General features: G+C 38.7%; 1 protein-coding gene and 1 non-coding gene across 2 annotated transcripts in view; both read right to left on the bottom strand.

Annotated features, from left to right (window-relative positions):
• MIR21 (microRNA 21) lies at positions 791 to 882 on the bottom strand. The gene has a single exon (NR_129651.1). It is a non-coding gene; the product is annotated as a microRNA 21 (primary transcript).
• Positions 2370 to 19853, bottom strand: part of VMP1 (vacuole membrane protein 1) — a 127807-nt gene continuing 110323 nt past the window's right edge. The window contains exon 11 of the mRNA XM_018064144.1: positions 2370 to 3517. Coding sequence (XP_017919633.1) covers positions 3328 to 3517 — 190 coding nt within the window. The 3' untranslated portion in view covers positions 2370 to 3327. The remainder of the gene's footprint in view (positions 3518 to 19853) is intronic.

Below are 19853 nucleotides of genomic sequence, written 5' to 3'. Positions count from 1 at the left end.
GGCGTGTCTTTGGGATCTTGCTGTCTGTGTCTGCTTTGGTGGATTAAAGAAAGGAACCAACCAACTGCAGGAACAGAAGGGTAGCACATGGCTCCAGCTGGAATTCAGCAGGGTCACCTGAGCACGCCACACCTGAACACGCAGTGGAGGGAAGGAGGACAGCTGCTCTTCATTTGTTTTCAGAGCAAATTCATTTGAAAGAGTGAACAAGTCGCCATCACAAGTCAAGTGTATTATAATCACTTAGACATTCAGCCTAAGCAACAAGGCTTTCTAATATGATACCCCAAAATAAATTTATCAAGAAACCCCCAAATCCCCAAATTTGTACAAACAGTACAAATCAGATTTGCTTTCCTCTTTCCTTTCTTCAGACAAACACCAAATAAAATGCAGGTGAAGGCGATGAAAGACAACTGGAAGCTGATTTAGAGACTTACACAAACCCTACAGAATCTAAAAAATCGTAATGGTTAACGTGACTTTACTTAAACCATCTGGGTACTGCTTTTCAAGTAAGTAACTATTGCTAGAAAGTTTCTAGGTAGGGGGTAAAAGATGGTTAAGAAGTAACCTTTCCAAGACTCACAAGGCAGGTTGCTTTTCCTTTATTTAGTTTTGATCACAGAGACTATCCCAATTTTGCATAAAATCCTCTTGATACTGATACAGTATTATGGCACAAAAGATTCAAAGTGCCACTAGACCTAAGGACCAATTCTTTCAATCATGAACCATGGTGCTGGGTAATGTCTGAATGGGAACATTTGATATGGATGGTCAGATGAAAGATACCAAAATGTCAGACAGCCCATCGACTGCTGTTGCCATGAGATTCAACAGTCAACATCAGTCTGATAAGCTACCCGACAAGGTGGTACAGCCATGGAGATGTCACGACGGTAGGCAAAACAAGCAGACATTCAGGCAGGATTTGATCAAACCAACCAGGCATTTCTGGCCTGTTGAGATTTAAACTCAATTCTACACTCAATATAATGTCAGTACCAATTTTCCTAAAGGAGAAAAGTGACACTATTTATCACCGCCCCGCCCCGCCCCGAGCAAAATAAAATGACCAAGTTCAACCAGAAACATCCAAAAGGAAAAATCACATAACAAACATTTACAAAAGAAAGGAAAGAAAATTAGGTTATATATAAAAGTAACTTTCTGTCTGCTAAAATCAGAATATGTGCTGAGCTAAAAATTAATAGCTATGAGAAAGCTTTTTTTCTTTTAAAACAGGTTTTCTCTCCATGTCCTTTGATTTATATACTATCATCTCTCCTGTTTTCACAAACCAAGTCCCCACCATACACCAGTACCTAAGCTGCCCTTTCAGCAGTATGTAGCCAGCTGCCCAATTCCAACCCAACCAAGAAACGCCTGGTGGTGGCCCTTTCATGCAAATAAATGAAGGTTTAAGAGACTGCGGCCGTGGTGGATGTGGCAAGGCTGAATTTAGTTGGTAGAAGCTAAAAGGAAATTAAAAAAAAAAAAAAACGCTCAAGAAAATGGACACAATTTTGGAATGATCAAAGATGTATTTATAAAGTTTTTTCATGACTTCATTCTAAATATACAGAATAAAAAATGGTGTCAGCTCATTTGTAAGACACCAACAAGATTTTCCTTATACTGTCTCAAAATTGAAAGATCAGTTTCCCAAGAGGGTGTGCAATGCATCATAAAATGGCCTTTTTTCGAAGGTGGGAGAGGAAGGGTTGGGCAGGATGGCATATTAAATTTTATCATGATAGACATGCAAGACTGTTATCCAATCTAGTATAACTTATATACACTTTTGATGACTTAGAAACACAAAGAAGTCATATTTGACAAGCCTAAAAAGCTTGAAATATTTAACATACTTAGGAATTTTTTTCGGGGGGGGGTGGTCGGAATTCTTTAATTGCACCACGTGGGCCTTTGAAAGTAACAAATAGAAGGCCAGTTTCTGTTAACTTTGCTGCTGAACATCACATTCCATCCTAATGAAATACAACTTGGATTGAACTGAGGGTGTACCTTACCTTAACAAAGGAAAAGTATGTCAGTGCAAGATGTGGATTGAACTGCTTGCGGGGGCGGGGGGTTGGGGGGGAATTAAAACTGATGCAGGTTGGAAAAGGGAATTTTCCTTCCTGATCTGGAGTCCTCCCACTTTAAGGCAGAACCCTTCCATTTTAATTTCTGCAGGTAAAAACTTTTCCTGCTTATTTGGTTTTCTCCTTTGGGTCCAACCGCTGCTGGATTCGTTTGGCATAACTTTGTGCCATGGAGTTAATGATGGACAGGATGAAGTAACACACCATTACAACAACCAACTTCTCAAACATCCAGGACAACCAGTTTTCTCCCTGCAGGAAGAAAGGCAGAACAACCCACGAGAGATGCTTCATTAGTCTGGTAGTAAACAGGGAGTCATCCACCATGTTTTAATGAAAGTAATGAGAACTTGGCGCTTATAACCTAATGAACAATGAAAAAGTCTTATCTCTTCAGCTACCCTGAAATCTACATTCAGGCCTTCTTACCCCCAGTTATTAAAGGTTTCAGTTTGTTAAAGGCAATGTTGAATATAGTTTAGAATGGGGTGTGAGGTCATTGCTTGTCTTTCACTACATCAAGTATTTGATTAAATTCTACTATCTGAAGTCACCATGGGGATACCTGTAGAGTAGTGTCAAGATAGTTTTATATATATTCTTGTTCCAATATTAGGAGCAGCTTTTAAAACATAAATGTTATCTATTTCTGGAGTTATGTTTGGTCAACTGAGGGCAGCAAAGGGCCACATAAAGCGTTGTAAGGCCATTAAAAAAAAACAACAAAAATAACCCTATGCTTCCTTCAAGTTCCCCATTTCAGGTTATTGCTTACTCATCCTCTCCTAGTCATTTCCTTTCTTTGCTACAGAACTGTTTATATAAAAGGCAGGCTTAAAGTTTTTAAGTTCAGTTATGTTAACAGCTTTGGTTTATATTTAAGAAAAAAATTATTTTCCCATCAATGAAAAGAAAAAGAGAGCAAAAATAGATATTCAAATGAACTCATTAAATCCAATATTTTGTTATGCTATAAATCTTAACTTTCTAATCCACTTGGAAAGTATTCTTGCTACTTATAAATAAATCACTGAAGATCAAGGCAATAACTCATTCTACATAACATATCCATTATTTTCCATTAGCCCAATGCTCGTTTTGGGGAGAAGTACAAAACAGAAGTTACATTTTTCTGCTTTAGACAAAGACATTTGCCAGTAGAGGGTACACAGAGCTTCAAACTTCTATTAAGCCTGACAAACCTCACTCTATTTGCCTAAAAATGCCAGTGAGTGCCGTGAATGTAACTGCAGCCTGAAACCGTGGGGGTGGGAAAGAGAAGAAAACCAGGGAAAAGTCTCACCTGCGGTGTGCCCATTTCGCTTCTGTGGTGAAGCTTCTGCCGCTGGGCCTCCAGGTATTCCTGGAATGGCTTCTGCAGAGATGGACCTATGCCGGGGACAGCACTGGAGGCGTGGTACAATAACCCCAGGAAAAAAGACACATTTGGGAAGAAAAGCAAGAAAGAATGTTAAAGGAAAATCCACTTACCGCCTTGACTCAAAAAAGCAGGGACTAGACAGAAAGAGGAAAAAACCCAACAACAATCAGCAGAGCTGGCAAAATCCTGTGAACTCTTCCCAATGGATAAAAATTCATCCTTTCACAACCCCTTACGGGAGACAACTCTCTCCCACCAACATGTTTAAGAAGGAAATAGGAGCTGAGAGTCTAGCAGAAGAGTTGGTTCTCTCAGAGTGAGGCGAGCTCAGCCGATGCTGCACACTGGTGTGGTACAAAGAGTAAAATGAATGACTTCTGAGAAGTCTCACATTTATCACCACCAGTTCCTGTAAGAACTGGTTTGAACCGATTAATAAGGAAATGACTTATGCTTGTGTCATCCCTGGTTGAAAAAGAAACTGCCCGCCCTCTCACTGACTTGTCCCATCTTCTCCGAGGAGGCGGTCCTTTCTCAATCCAAGTCCTTATTAGGACAATCTGTGCGTCATCCTTATCCAAAAAGAATGCATTAGCAAATTTGGGAGGCACCTCCTACCAGGCAGAAGTCAGTGATTAACAAAGGCACAAAGAAGGAACTATGAACCTTGAATCACGTCGTGGCTTATGGTGGATGGCTTGCATAGAAACTACACAACATTACTAAACAACTTGTTCTGAGATGACTGGGATAGTGATCGCTGATAAGTTTATGGACTCAGAGCTCCCTCTCACCTAGAATGTGCTCAGGCAGTGCTGTTAAACCGGTTTGGCAACTGTAGCTACCAGGCTCCCGATTTAGAAATGCTTGCAGGCATTTTAAAAAAACGGTAACTTGGGGCGACTTAGAAAACCAAACATCTCTACTTTCTATAACCTTTATTTTCTCATCTGTCATAACAGGGCTAAAAGCTAAATGAGCCCAGTCATTTTCCTGGGGCCAGCAAAGGGTATTTTATGTATTTGCAACAGTACCTAAAGTTCTCCTCTAAGCAAGTATTAATGTCACCACCTTTTTTCTAGAACAATTTCAGTTGCTGCTTTCTCTAACAAAAAGCAGGAGTACAGAAGAGAAATTTCTTGCTACTCTATTTACCAGAGGGTCACAAATACATACTCCTGGCTGACACTTTTCTCGGGTCTGTTAATGATCAACCAACAAGCCCTTAATAGAGTCCTTATTTTATATCCAAACTGTAATCGGTGCTATGGGGAGAGAAAAAAACTGCAAGAAGTGGTCCATGTCCAAGAACTCAAATCAATATTATATGGATTCAAAACACGCATGCGCACACACACACAGACACACAGACACACACACACGAACTCATTTGTGAATAAGAGAATTTATAAATCAGTAATAAATTTCTCAATTTTTTGGTACAGAAGACACATTCCAAAGAAACTGAAGGGAGAAAAGAGAGACCAGTGTGGGGTGAAGTTGTTTAAAAAGTCCTTTAAGGAATACTGAAAGATGTGTAAAAAGGCCTGAAGAGAGATATGTAGCAGAGGCAGTGACTTGCATGGATGATCCCAGAAGACCCGTAAGACAGATCTCCAAGATGGAGAAGTCTCCTTTCCTCTCACAGCCTTCTGTGTGGCCTCACGTGAGTATGGTAAACCAGCAGAGCTGTCTCTGAACTGTTTGCTGTTTTTCGGTAACGACTATTCTACAAAGGAGCAACAACAGTACAAACTTTCTCTTTAAAAGAAAGATTTTCCCTGGGTAGTTCTTTATATAATGCGTAAAAGAATGCAAATAGCGCATCCACTTACACTTGAAATAAACCACAGAAATATAAAAAAATCCAATGAAATAAATGTGTAAGAAGACTGGCTTTGAAGATTGCAGATTTTTAAGAACTTTTCTTCAGAAATTGATTCTTTTCGTTTTTTTTTTTGGCTGGTGCACAGCTTGCAGGATCTTAGTTCCCTGATCAAGGGCTGAACCTGGCTCCACTGCAGTGAAAGTGCCAAGTCCTAACCACTGACCAACAGGGAGTTCCCAGAAATTTATTCTTTCACCCTTAATAACAATACCTTATATCATCATTTTAAACTCCCAAGGGGGGCTAGTTAAGAAAAAAAACCTTATTTAGCGAGACTGAAATGATTGTAGGCTTACTTGAACAGCTAGGATATACAAGCAACGACTTGAACATTCCCTTTCTGATGTCCTCCAAGAGCTGGTTTCCGTTACGTGTGTCCTGTTTCTTCAGACCTCTAACTTCAGACCAAAGTTAAGCAAAACTATGGCTTACAGTTTTCCTCAAACCATTCTTGGGCTCCAGGGTCAAGTCATTATTTAAAGAGAAAATTAAGACTCAAGACCTAATGTTAGAAAGGTCTACTTTGCTGTTGTTGAGGTAAATGAGGAAGGCACTAGCAACAATCATTCTAAATTCCTTTCAAAATAACTGCAAAGGGTAAGTGGTTTGCCACTGTAAGTCCATTAAGGGCTACTCTTGCCTGATAGAGAATATATGTTTACATAATGTGTAGCTTTCAAAGATTATCCTGGGCTAATAAAGAGGTTAATTTTTCAAGGTGCTATGTTATTACATGCTTTAGAGTTTTGGGTGGTGGGGTGGGAGATTCAGTGTTTCATAAGATGCTAGAAACACTTGAAAATAGAAGTTAAAAGCTTTTTATAGCAACATATTGACCAAAAATATTAAGAATAAGTGCCACATGATCCAAATAAATTGAAAAAGTTTACATATTTGAAATCTAGGTAATAAATGTTACATAATGGATTATTAGTCACATCCTCAAGTTTTTAAATATATGCCTCAAAATCTTAGTTTTAATTTTTTTATGTCTATAAACAATGGCTTAGGGCACACATGCCTTAGCTTATACAAAGCACTCTTATACTAGAGTTTTCTAAATTAACACTAAAGCTCTTTAAGTAATGGACTAGATAAAAACTGAAATTATAGCTTTTACTCTTAACATGCATTTAAGGAAAACAAGAATGCCATCCCCATGACCTCATCCCTCAAGTTATTTTCAAGCAGCAGAAAGAAGTAAGAGCCCATTCTAGAAAAAAGAAAAAAAGAGTCCATTCTGACATCCAGGATTAATTTAAGGTACACACATGAAGAAAGGAGGAGGAAGAACCTGCAACACAGTTGAGTGTCTTTTTATAGCTGGCTTAGGGAATAACTTAAATGCCTTTTCTGAAAGCCATTAAATTCAGAGTACCTTGTGCACCTGGCTAAGGACTCTCATCTCAACCCATAGTGGGTGGGTAAGATGCTGCATTTAGGTGCTGATTAAGTTTAAAGTATTAGAGTTATTCAATACTATTTTCCAGTCAGTGGTTGTATTTAAAATATACTTAAACTAGCCTTGTAAACAGCCATTTTCTCTAGGTGACAAAGCCTTAAAGAAAAAAGAAGGGAAGACAAAAGCAAGAATAAAATTAATCTCATCCACTTTTCCTTGCTGTAGACCTTCAGCATAGTGGGTAAAAAAAAAGTTGTGTGGATAGTAATATGTTGATATTTATTTCTTGACATACAAAAACACTTTTCAGATAATATAATCATGAAGAAACAAATTTCCAACAAATTATTTAAATGGAAATATTTTTTGAACTTAATAAAGAAAGAAAGAAATTTTCAGAAAATGCAAACAAAAGAGAAGGCCACAGAAGTTTAAACTCAAAAGGAGTTTCATGGGAACAATATTCTGCATGCTTATGTACCTAAGTATATGTTAAAACAGAAACAAGACAAACTTCTCTGCAAAATTCTGTCAAGGGCCTTGACCAATATACAAACAAAATCTATTATTTTTCTCTAGTTTTTAAAGCATATGTAACTCTGTTTTTGGAATCACTTAGCTGATAAGAAATCTGTACCTTAAACTCTCCCCATATCAACTCATTATAAATAAAGGTCTGCACTGTGTTCCCACAAAAAGCCAGAAAAATCTTCCAGAAGAAGCATCACAATCGGCAGAGGTTGCATCGAGTGGGTGATGTGATTACTCTGGTTTTTCACAATGCTTACATTTTCATTTGTTGGTTAGTCATGAGCACATACACCCATTCCAAAAATTCATAGGTCATTGTTATTTGGTTTTCAAGGAACTCCCTTCAAACTGTGTTACTTTCAAACAAACTGGTTCACTAGATATAAAAAACATACCATTTGATTTACTTGAATCTCTTTTCCATCATGGACATAGTCATCAAACTAGTACTTACTATTAAAAGACCTGAAATCTTCCTGTTCGTGGTTCTTTTTGGATTTTTCCAGCCAGATGTGTTTTTTCTTCTTTTTTTTTTTTTTTTTACTATAATTATTATTAAGTGCCATCATAAAACTGGGGCACAGTGCTTAATAACACAAGAGTAACATAAACTTTAAAAAAATTGATTTGTCTTGTTTAGCTCTATTTACACAGTGTCTATGTGAAGGTTAAGCAGCTGAAATGCCTAAGGGAATTAAACAGTTATTAATAAAGTTCTAATATAAGCTCTGCTTTCTTAACCACTTTTTTGGAAGACCTTAGCATTGGTGTGATTGTGTATGTCATATCATTGGCTTTCCAATATACTAGAAACTGTCTGACACGGATTTCAAGTAAGCCTAAAGGGCAATAAACCTTTGTTGTTCATAAAAAAAAAAGTTTTTAAAATTAAGAAACATTTCTTTAAACCTTTATTTCACTATTTGTGCAGTACTTTGAGGCTGATTTATTTAACATTCCTCTGATGATTAATTAGAAAATCTAAATAACATTCTCAGGGTGTGATTAGTTAAACCACTGAAAGCTTATGAATGTGAGAAAATGTTTTTAGAAAATACAGTTCAGGGGTAGTATTAAAAGAAACGGAAAAGAAGAGTTTAATCAAGTCTACTGCTGCTATAATTCAGACAGCATAACAGTCTTTTGAAGTAGCCTGTTTTTTGATAGCACCAAAAGCAGCTTTTAGAGGCAGAGAAGCCTAGACCAATGGTCTGTCAACATTTTTGATATATGGACATTAGTCATGCAAAGAGTAAAATGTATAAATACAAATTTAAAAGGATAAAATATAGATGAAACATTAAACAATTTTAAATGTCTCATTATGATGACCTTCATGCTAACTTTAGCAAATATTTCTGATTAATGGGGCATAGAAAAAACAGTAAATTGCAGCATGCCCCCGTAAGCCCCTTTTGTACTGAGAACGCCTACTCTTATCCTGGGCTTCCCTGGTGGCTGACTGGTGAAGAATCCGCCTGCCAATACAGCAGATGCAGGTTCAGTCCCTAGGTCAGGAAGATCCCCTGGAGGAGGAGAATAGCAACTCACTCCAGTATTCTTGCCTGGAAAAGCCCAGACAGAGGAGCCTGGTGGGCTACAGTCTATGAGGCTGCCAAGAGTCAAACTCAACTTAGCAACTGAACAACAACACTCCTTCCCTGTACTTGTAATACCCAATTTGTGATCTTCTGACATATGGATTGAGGGAGTGCCAACCAGACTGATGGTAAGCTATATCCTCCATGGATGTATAGCCATAATTATATCTATTTGTAGAACCATAATAATGCTATTTACATTACAAAAATACACAAAAAAAGGAAATGACAAAGATGAAAATAAATATAAATAGAAGTTCTATTTTAGTCCCACCAATGGAGACCACTGGAATAGACTAGGGAACTAAACTGCAAGGGGTACAAATACTATATATATACTATATATATATATATACACACACACCCACAAATAAATATACACATACATATATAAACTATACCTGTTCCCCAGAGGTCAAAATATCCTAAGGTTTAGTTAGCAGAACAACTCAATGTAAAATTGTTAGGTAACATATTAGAGAAAAAAAGGAAGCTATTTCCATAAAGATCCAGACTAAGGGTCTCTTTTCTCTTGCCCTTCCATGCTTTAGAGTGGTTCTTACAGACCACTGTAAAGAGGACTTTTAAGAACCTAGACAGCCAGAACTCAAGAAACTGAGATTTGTGCCCACAGTTAAACTTATATTTATGTTTTAAATGAATATTAGAGTTTTTAGAATTTTATTGATTGAGTGAGGATCACTATATGTAAATCAATAAATCAAATTTATCCTCTGACTCCAGAGAATTCCTCTATCAGTTGAGATTTGGCCTGGGAGCTGAGGAGTCCTAAACAGACTCTTCTAGACTGGAGCTACAGACTGTTCTGCTAAAGAGATTAAATTTTATAATTAAGGTACTGTGCTGTGCTTAAGTCGCTCAGTGGTGTCCAGCTCTTTGCAATCCCCTGACTATAGCCCGTCAGGCTCCTCTGTCCATGGGATTCTCCAGGTAAATATACTGGAATGGGTTGCCATGCCCTCCTCCAGGGGATCTTCCCAACCCAGGTATCGAACCCAGGTCTCCTGCTTTGCAGGCGGATTCTTTACTGTCTGAGCCACCAGGAAAGCCCAATTAAGGTACTAGTAGGATATATTTTCAGGGATGAAATAAAAGCCCATCCATACCCCACCTCCATTACATGCTCATCTGTCCTCTGAACAAAAGAGGCGATGACAGTAAAGCAGAAGTTCAGTGACAAGGTGGACTAGCAAGGCCCTTTCTTGATACCAGTCTTATAAGTAATTCTTCTGTTTTCAGAAATGTGCACATTTTAGTCAAATGCAGTGGAACTGAACACCACTCCTCCATAACCATCCCCCCTCACCCGCCCCCACTGGGCAGTGAGGCCAGGATCTAAACAGGCTTAACGGTTAGTATTTTAATGAGTTGTCATTTCCTGTCTGATAAAGATTCTCACAGTATTTAACCACCAGTTTCCCTGGGGCCCGACCAGTACTAGAACTCTATTCATAGTGACTCAGAATGGATCCCAGGCTCCTAGCCTGATTCAACAATGATAGATTGCCCTACAAATGAAAAAACCCAAAAAACAAACACAAAAAACACCCAACCCCCCCCCCCACACCCAAAACAAAACCTTTCTTTCCTCCGAAGGTAGACTGCTCAGGAGATGAAGCGGGCAAGACAAGAGGGGAGGTAGTTCATCAATCTTTCTGAAGAAGCCAAAGGCCATCATGCTAACATTGATTAATATTTATAGCCTTTTAATCCTCAGAGATTGGAGAAAGAAAAAGAGAAACAAACTGATCTCTAATTAACCCAGGAATAAGACAAGTAAACGAGCCGGTGTCAGCTGCAAATCAACTTATATTTAACCTGGTAAAACTGAGATCCAGTAATACTAGGTGACTGAAATGAAAGTGTTAAAATCTAGGGCTTTCTCATATACATAAGTTTGAGCTGATAGTCTCTGGCAACATCTAAAATTCGCTGTGATTCAACCTCAGGATTTGGGATTAAAACATCTTGAGTTTCATTCACAGCTGTGCCCCTTTCAAATCATTAAAACCTCTTTTGTACTCAAGTTAGCCTATTGTGTGCTGAGTAGAATTATAAACACTTGACACCGTCAGTTTCTTAGCTGCTGTGTAGAAGGAAGACCACTGCTTTATCGAGAAACATCAGGTGTATGGTTTCTACTGCCTCACAGCATATTTCTATCACAGCGTCTTTCAAAAAAAGTAATTGGCAATGGCACTTGCTTTTGAACATTTGGAATTGTTTTCTATGAGAATCAGAATGAAAGTAATACCTCCTTACAATTAGCAGCTACTCTTTGAAATACGCTATCATTAAAGGGAAGCTTTTGAAAACAAACCTTATTTCAGAATGTAGACGTGAGTAACAGAAGCCAAACAGCCATTTATGTTAATGAATGAGGCCAGAGCTAAAGAAGTGGTCTATGAGAACCAAGTAAAGTGACTGGCTGCCAAACAAAACCCTGTTAAAAATCAACTGATTTCAGTTACAGAAAATGACAGACTGATGGTAGCTTTATATGGTGACAAATTCATCTGTGGTTGGCTGAATGACCCACTGAGTTCTAAGAAAGAAAAGAAATCAGCAACAGGGACTCACAGACCCAAAGGTCAAGAATAAAGAATAGTTGGTGGAATTTTAAACTTAAGGTGAAATAGCATGGAACCTCACTGGCCTTTATATCATGATGGTAAATGGATTAAAAAAAAAGTGACAATATTGACAGGAATTTAATCTCATCAAGAAAAATCTAGTTACTCTAACCATTAGGCAGAAAATCATTAAATGCAGTTGATAACCTCAAAAAGAAAAGCCAGGATCTCTGACCTCAATGAACTTCATCCAGAAGGGTGATTAGAGGAATAAGGAGGGAAAATGCATTTAAACCTACAGTACAAACCCCAGTAGGTTTCTCAAAATAGCACCGGTAGCAGCAAGTTTCAGCAGTGCCAGGCTGATACAAGTGTGAACAAGGAGACCGGCTAGAAAGAACTCATGCCGGCTTCTTGTCACATGAGGCAGCCTTTGGAAACCAGCTCTCTCATCCAAATCTCCAATTTCAAGCAGATTTCTTCACTGTCTTCTACAGAGCTATCTCAATGTCTCTCTCCTCTACCTCAAAAGATTTGGAAATCTTCATTCCAGCCTTGAAGGAAGAAGTGGTTAAGGAGGATAAATCAATTCCACTCAGGCTTTTGATCCTATTTCCTTACATTTCTTACTATTTACATGAATTTGAATATGTTTCAGTTTCCCATGAAGCCAGTGATAATACCCTATAGATTTTATTATGCAGTTTCATAAAAATATGTAAAGCATCTGGCAGAGTTCTTACTAAATGCTAATATCCAACCCATGTCCTTCCTTTTTTTTATTTGTATTTTCCATCTCTAGCTTTTTACTAGAGTATTTCCCTCAACATAAAATATACCGAGGTCTCCCCTAATAATGAATAAATGAGTTCAATTAGTCCACAAATATTTATAGAACACAAAAATGTGTCAGGTGTGACCTTGGCCTGACGTTTTCTTTACCCACAATGTAGTCTGATATAACTGGGTTTCAGTATTCCTCATTCTACTGAAATGCTCTAATTATGGTTAATATTAACTTCCTGATACAATGTCCATTTCTCACTTTACAATCTAACTCCAGAGATCTTGCTTTAACCTTTCACTATCCTGCCTCTCTGTATCTATAACAAAAATACAAAAGAGTTAAGAGTCAAAAGAGAAGATAAACCACAGGAAAAGGACATGAAGAGGAAGGAGTTTTCTACCTGAAGTATAGAAGATTATCTATATTAAAGTCAGTATGTACAACTGAGTCTCAGCAGCTGGGGTCTTAAAAATCTCTGTATCCCCTTCCAGTTAATACAATTATTTGTGTTCCACACTTCCATAACTTTTTCTGATTATCTTACAATGATCAAAAAAAGTCAGACAACTGAGTATGCAAACCATTATATTTTAAAATGAAAGGACAGATTTTTTTTCTGTAGAAGAAAAAGTCCAGGCCAACAGAGCTCATTCTGACCACCTGTCACAGAGTGAGCAACAAGAAACGACATTAAGATTCAAGCACTTAATTACTCTGGTTAAAATGATCTTTCTTGCCACAGGCAAGTCCGACTCTGAGGTCAAACGTCAAGTTAACTCAGAAATAGGAGACAGCAGAGCATGGAACATTCTGTATCTGGTAAAAAGTCCCTGCTCCAGTCAACCCCATCCCCCGAGTTCAATGACTGAATTATGGAAACTTTCTTGTGTGGTGAAACTGGGGACTTTGTCTTCCAATAAGACCCTGGCAACCGAACAATGAGCCAATGGTCTGCTTATGGCTTGTTACGAGTCATACCCTTGATGCTATTTTCTGGGAATTCTCATCCTCTATTTCGTGAGAATACCGGAACATGTCATCTTAATCATGATTTTAAAGTTAGACTTTGGTCATGCTCTTTAAGAAACAGGTCCAAGTCTTTCATTGGAGAAAATCTCAAATTAAATAAAAATTAAGTTTAAAATCTTAATAAAAAAAAAAAAGACTGTAACAAATGTAAGGCCTTTGAAGCTCCAAAGTTCCCTGGTTCCTTGGTTCTGTCCTCTGACTTACTTCAACTTAGGGTACAAGAGAGTGAAAACAAATCCATCACATGCTTAATCTTTTTGCAGATCCTCTTCTTTGTCCTCTTGACAAAAATACCATAAACCAAAAGGCTTTTTCAAGGCTACTACCTTTTTCTAACCTTTCAGAATATGTTACTGACATGGTATCTGTTCAGATTTTCATATATAACTAGATAAACCCTTTGATTTAGGAGTAGATAACAGGGATATCTTTCCCTAAGCTTACTGATACCTTTCCCTAAGCTTAATGGTTACTTTCCAGAACTGTGCAAGAAATAAATCTACAAATTATTATTTCTGGTCAAGGGAGGGGAATTATTTACCCTTAAAATTACAATAAAGTTTGGAGGTAGGGCTTATATTCTCTCTGGGACCTTAGGACTGTTATACCATGACACGATATACTAAAACAGGTCAAAGGCATACTTAATTATGTAGCTGGGCCATTTCATAGTCACACTACCGACTAGAAGCCATTTGTGGAAGGGATATTTCTTTCAGCCATCAGTACAGCATTCAAAACTGTATAAAACTGATAAGAAATCTCACCACCAGAGATCTAACAGTCAACTCTAAATGATTATTTCCTTGCCACCTGGGGAGGTGAGTAGCCTGACATGGCAGGCCACAGGTTCACCTGCCTAGACAAAATTTGACCCCAAGCAAGACTAACTTATCAAAACTAAGAGTTATCTTGCTTATGTCCAATCTCTTTGCAAAAAAAAACAAAAACATTTCAAATGTTTATCAGTGGGAGAGTGGATGAATAATTACCTAATGGGATAATATATAATGGTCAAAATGAACAATTTCTTTTTTTTCCCCCAGGGACAAAGTTTATTACCAGACACAGCACGACAAGTGGGAGAGCACGTGGAGAAACTGCTTCGTTAGAAGCAAGGCAGAGACGCAGAGACGCATACCCTGAGAGTGAGAGAGTGGGTGACCCCCTTAGTGAGGAGGAACCCAAAACAAATGATTTCAGCAGCACACAAAAATATTAGCACCATAACAATAAGCAAAAGTCTCAAAAGATTACAGATAGTCTGATACACGTTATTAAGTTAAAAAGACTAAAATAAAAAAATATATGTGTTCTTTACAGCCACTGAGTCCACATCCTTATCAATAAAAGAAAGGAAAATACTGATCATACAGGACTGCAATTAGAACTAAACAGTAACCACAACTGTGTGTGAAGTGTTCATGGTGTTTAATAAATAGTACTCTCAAGAATTACTTGTAAACTCTTTGATGAAAAACTTTGTCCTGGTAAAAGACATTTAACTCATCAGAGAGTAAAGAAATGGGTACTTTTTTTAGGAGAAGTAGGCCTTCCTCAATCTTCCCTGACAGCACACAAAACAGTCACCTAATGCTCGATCATTCTGTTCACAGTCAGCAGAAACTTTGGAAAACAAGAGGTGAAAAGAGGCAACATAAAAATGGAGAGGAAAGGCATTTTAAAAATCCACATGCCTTAGAATTTTAAATCACTGACATGAGCGCATTGCAACTACATGCAGGGTATTTTGAGACAGGACATTTCACATTTTGACTGCAAGTTAAAAGGATTACCAGTGGTCTCCTGAAACTGGGGAAGAAATGCTAAGAAACACTGTTTGCAAGAACAGCAATTACAAGTGGATAAAGAGAGGAATTAAATAAGCAGCCTGTGTCAGGGTTTATATTCAAACTTGGACTTGTTTTGTCCACAGCCTATCCTGCTCTTTTTACATTATATTCCATAGCTGTCCTTACTCTCAGGATTCATTTTTCATGCTTCCTTGGCTTTCAGCTCAGTTCAGTCGCTCAGTCGTATTCGACTCTTTGTGACTCCATGAATCACAGCACGCCAGGCCTCCCTGTCCATCACCAGCTCCCGGAGTTCACTCAGACTCACATCCATCGAGTCCGTGATGCCATCCAGCCATCTCATCCTCTGTCATCCCCTTCTCCTCCTGCCCCCAAACCCTCCCAGCATCAGAGTCTTTTCCAATGAGTCAACTCTTCGCATGAGGTGGCCAAAGTACTGGAGCTTCAGCTTTAGCATCATTCCTTCCAAAGAAATCCCAGGGCTGATCTCCTTCAGAATGGACTGGTTGGATCTCCTTGCAGTCCAAGGGACTCTCAAGAGTCTTCTCCAACACCACAGTTCAAATGCATCAATTCTTCGGCTCTCAGCCTTCTTCACAGTCCAACTCTCACATCCATACATGACCAGTGGGAAAACCATGGCCTTGACTAGACGGACCTTAGTCGGCAAAGTAATGTCTGCTTTTGAATACACTATCTAGGCTGGTCATAACTTTTCTTCCAAGAAGTAAGCGTCTTTTAATTTCATGGCTGCAATCACCATCTGCAGTGATTTTGGAGCCCCCCAAAATTAAGTCTGACACTGTTTCCACTGTTTCCCCATCTGTTTCCCATGAAGTGATGGGACCGGATGCCATGATCTTCGTTTTCTGAATGTTGAGCTTTAAGCCAACTTTTTCACTCTCCATTTTCACTTTCATCAAGAGGCTTTTTAGTTCCTCTCCACTTTCTGCCTTAAGGGTGGTGTCATCTGCATTTCTGAGGTTATTGATATTTCTCCCCGTAATCTTGATTCCAGCTTGTGTTTCTTCCAGTCCAGTGTTTCTCATGATGTACTCTGCATAGAAGTTAAATAAGCAGGGTGACAATATAGAGCCTTGACGGACTCCTTTTTCTATTTGGAACGAGTCTGTTGTTTCATGTCCAGTTCTAACTGTTGCTTCCTGACCTGCATATAGGTTTCTCAAGAGGCAGGTCAGGTGGTCTGGTATTCTCATCTCTCTCAGAATTTTCCACAGTTTATTGTGATCCACAAGGTCAAAGGCTTTGGCATAGGCAACAAAGCAGAAATAGATGTTTTTCTGGAACTCTCTTGCTTTTTCGATGATCCAGCAGATGTTAGCAATTTGATCTCTGGTTCCTCTGCCTTTTCTAAAACCAGCTTGAACATCAGGAAGTTCACGGTTCACATGTTGCTGAAGCCTGGCTTGGAGAATTTTGAGCATTACTTTACTAGCGTGTGAGATGAGTGCAATTGTGCGGTAGTTTGAGCATTCTTTGGCATTGCCTTTCTTTGGGATTGGAATGAAAACTGACCTTTTCCTTGGCTTAGTATCTCAAAATTTTAAATGTGAACTGTTGCTGACTTTGTCTTGATTTTTTCTTTTGATTTTTACTCTACCATGACAGTTCATCACTCCCTTAATTGTAGGTACACAGTTTTAAACGTGGTCCATTTGAGAAGGGAATGGCAAACCATTTCAGTATTCTTGCCTTGAGAACTCCATTAGAAGTATGAAAAGGGAAGAAGATAGGACACTGAAAGAGGAACTCCCCAGGTCGGTAGGTGCCTAATATGCTACTGGAGATCAGTGGAGAAATAACTCCAGAAAGAATGAAGAGATGGAGCCAAAGCAAAAACACCACCCAGTTGTGGATGTGACTGGTGATGGAAGTAAAGTCCGATGCTGTAAAGAGCAATACTGCATAGGTCCCTGAATCAAGGCAAATTGGAAGTGGTCAAACAGGTGATGGCAAGAGTGAATGTCAACATTTTATGAATCAGAGAACTAAAATGGACTGGAATGGGTGAATTTAACTCAGATGACCATTGTATCTACTACTGTGGGCAAGAATCCCTTAGAATAAATGGAGTAGCCCTCGTAGTCAACAAAAAGAGTTCAAAATGCAGTACTTGGATGCAATCTCAAAAACGACAGAATGATCTCTGTTTGTTTCCAAGGCAAACCACTCAATATCACAGTAATCCAAGTCTATGCCCTGGCCAGTAATGCTGAAGAAGCTGAAGTTGAATGGTTCTTTGAAGACCTATAAGACCTTCTAGAACTAACAGTCAAAAAAGATGTCCTTTTCATTATAGGGGACTGGATTGCAAAAGTAGGAAGTCAAGAAATAACTGGAGTAACAGGCAAATTTGGCTTTGGAGTACAGAATGAAGCAGGGCAAAGGCTAACAGAGTTTTGCCAAGTGAACACACTGGTCATAGCAAACACCCTCTTCCAACAACACAAGAGAAGACTCTGCACATGGACATCATCACCAGATAGTCAACACCGAAATCAGATTGATTACATTCTTTTTTTTTTTGAGGTTTTATTTTTTTTTAATTTTTCAATCTGTTTTATTGAAGCATAATTTACATATAATAAAATTTACCCATTTAAGTGTATAATGCAATAAGTTTTGACAAATTCACTTAGTAGTGGAACCACCATAATAATGTTACAATATTTCTAGAAACTATTTTTTTTTTCTTTAAGATCGATTACATTCTTTGCAGCCAAAGAAGGAGAAGCTCTATACAGTCAGCAAAAACAAGACCGGGAGCTGACTGTGGCTCAGGTCATAAACTCCTTATTGCCAAATTCAGACTTAAATTGAAGAAAGTGGGGAAAACCACTAGACCATTCAGGTATGACCTAAATCAAATCCCTTACAATTACACAGTGGAAGTGACAAATAGATTCAAAGGATTAGATCTGATAGTGTTTGGAGAGCTATGGACAGACATTTGTGACCCTGTACAGGAGGCAGTGATCAAGGCCATCCCCAAGAAAAAGAAATGGAAAAAGGGACATGAGTTTGAGCAAGCTCTGGGAGTGGATGATGGACAGGGAGGCCTGGCATGCTGCAGTCTATGGGGCTGCAAAGAGTTGTACACAACTGAGCAACTGAACTGAACTGAAGTTTTAAATATCCTTCAAAGTGCTATATTCCAAACTTTACTAGTTTACTTTGATGATTTTCCACACACACACACACACACACACACACACACACACACACACACTTATCGTATTAACAGTGTGAAGAGGGAGAGCTAAGAAAGGAGAATATTTCCATGGCATATTACATGCAGTATTTTCAGTTCAGTTCAATGAATCTATGGAATCAATTTAGCTGTTTTCCTTTCCCTTTTTTAAAAATTAATTATTTTAATGGTCTCCTTTCCTTTTCTGAAATAAACTGCCAAGCTATTTATTATGATGTAAAATAAAGAGATTTAGGGCTACTAAAAATTCATTCTCCCGGTTTAAGTTAATTTCCAGTCTAGGCTTAATTATCACCTGAACCCTTGTATAGCATTTCCTACTTCAAAATGTAGGAAAACAAACCATGTCAAGCTTAACTGGAGAATCTGATTAAAAGATTAAAGTTATTACAAAGATGATAAAGATACCCATTCAGTTCAGTTCAGTTCAGGCGCTCAGTCATGTCCAACTCTTTGAGACCCCATTAATCGCAGCACACCAGGCCTCCCTGTTCATCACCAACTCCCAGAGTTTACCCAAACTCATGTGCATCGAGTTGGTGATGCCATCCAGCCATCTCATCCTCTGTTGTCCCCTTCTCCTCCTGCCCCTAATCCCTCCCAGCAGCAGGGTCTTTTCCAGTGAGTCAACTCTTTGCATGAGGTGGCCAAAGTACTGGAGAGTTAGCCTCATCATCAGTCCTTCCAATGAACACTCAGGACTGGTCTCCTTTAGGATAGTCTTGTTGGATTTCCTTGCAGTCCAAGGGACTCTCAAGAGTCTTCTCCAACACCACAGTTCAAAAGCATCAATTCTTCAGCGCTCAGCTTTCTTCACAGTCAAACTCTCACATCCATACATGACCGCAGGAAAAACCATAGCCTTGACTAGACAGACCTTTTTTGGCAAAGTAATATCTCTGCTTTTCAATATGCTATCTAGGTTGGTCATAACTTTCCTTCCAAGGAGTAAGCGTCTTTTAATTTAATGGCTGCAGTCACCATCTGCAGTGATTTTGGAGGGCCCCCCCCAAAATCTCACACTGTTTCCACTGTTTCCCCATCTGTTTCCCACGAAGTGCTGGGACCAGATGCCATGATCTTAGTTTTCTGAATGTTGAGCTTTAAGCCAATGTTTTCCCTCTCCTGTTTCACTTTCATCAAGAGGCTTTTTAGTTCCTCTTCACTTTCTGCCTTAAGGGTGGTGTCATCTGCATATGTGAGGTTATTGATACTTCTCCCGGCAATCTTGATTCCAGCTCATGCTTCTTCCAGCCCAGCGTTTCTCATGATGTACTCTGCATAGAAGTTAAATAAGCAGGGTGATAATATACAGCCTTGACATACTCCTTTTCCTATTTGGAACCAGTCTGTTGTTCCACGTCCAGTTCTAACTGTTGCTTCCTGACCGGCCTATACATTTCTCAAGAGGCAGGTCAGGTGTTCTGGTATTCCCATCCTTTTCAGAATTTGAAGCAGGGCAAAGGTTAATAGAGTTTTGCCA

This window comes from Capra hircus, chromosome 19 (assembly GCF_001704415.2).
Source record: "Capra hircus breed San Clemente chromosome 19, ASM170441v1, whole genome shotgun sequence".
Lineage (NCBI taxonomy): Eukaryota > Metazoa > Chordata > Mammalia > Artiodactyla > Bovidae > Capra > Capra hircus.
Note: the sequence above shows the minus strand (reverse complement) of the source record. Positions and strands in the feature narration are given on the sequence as shown.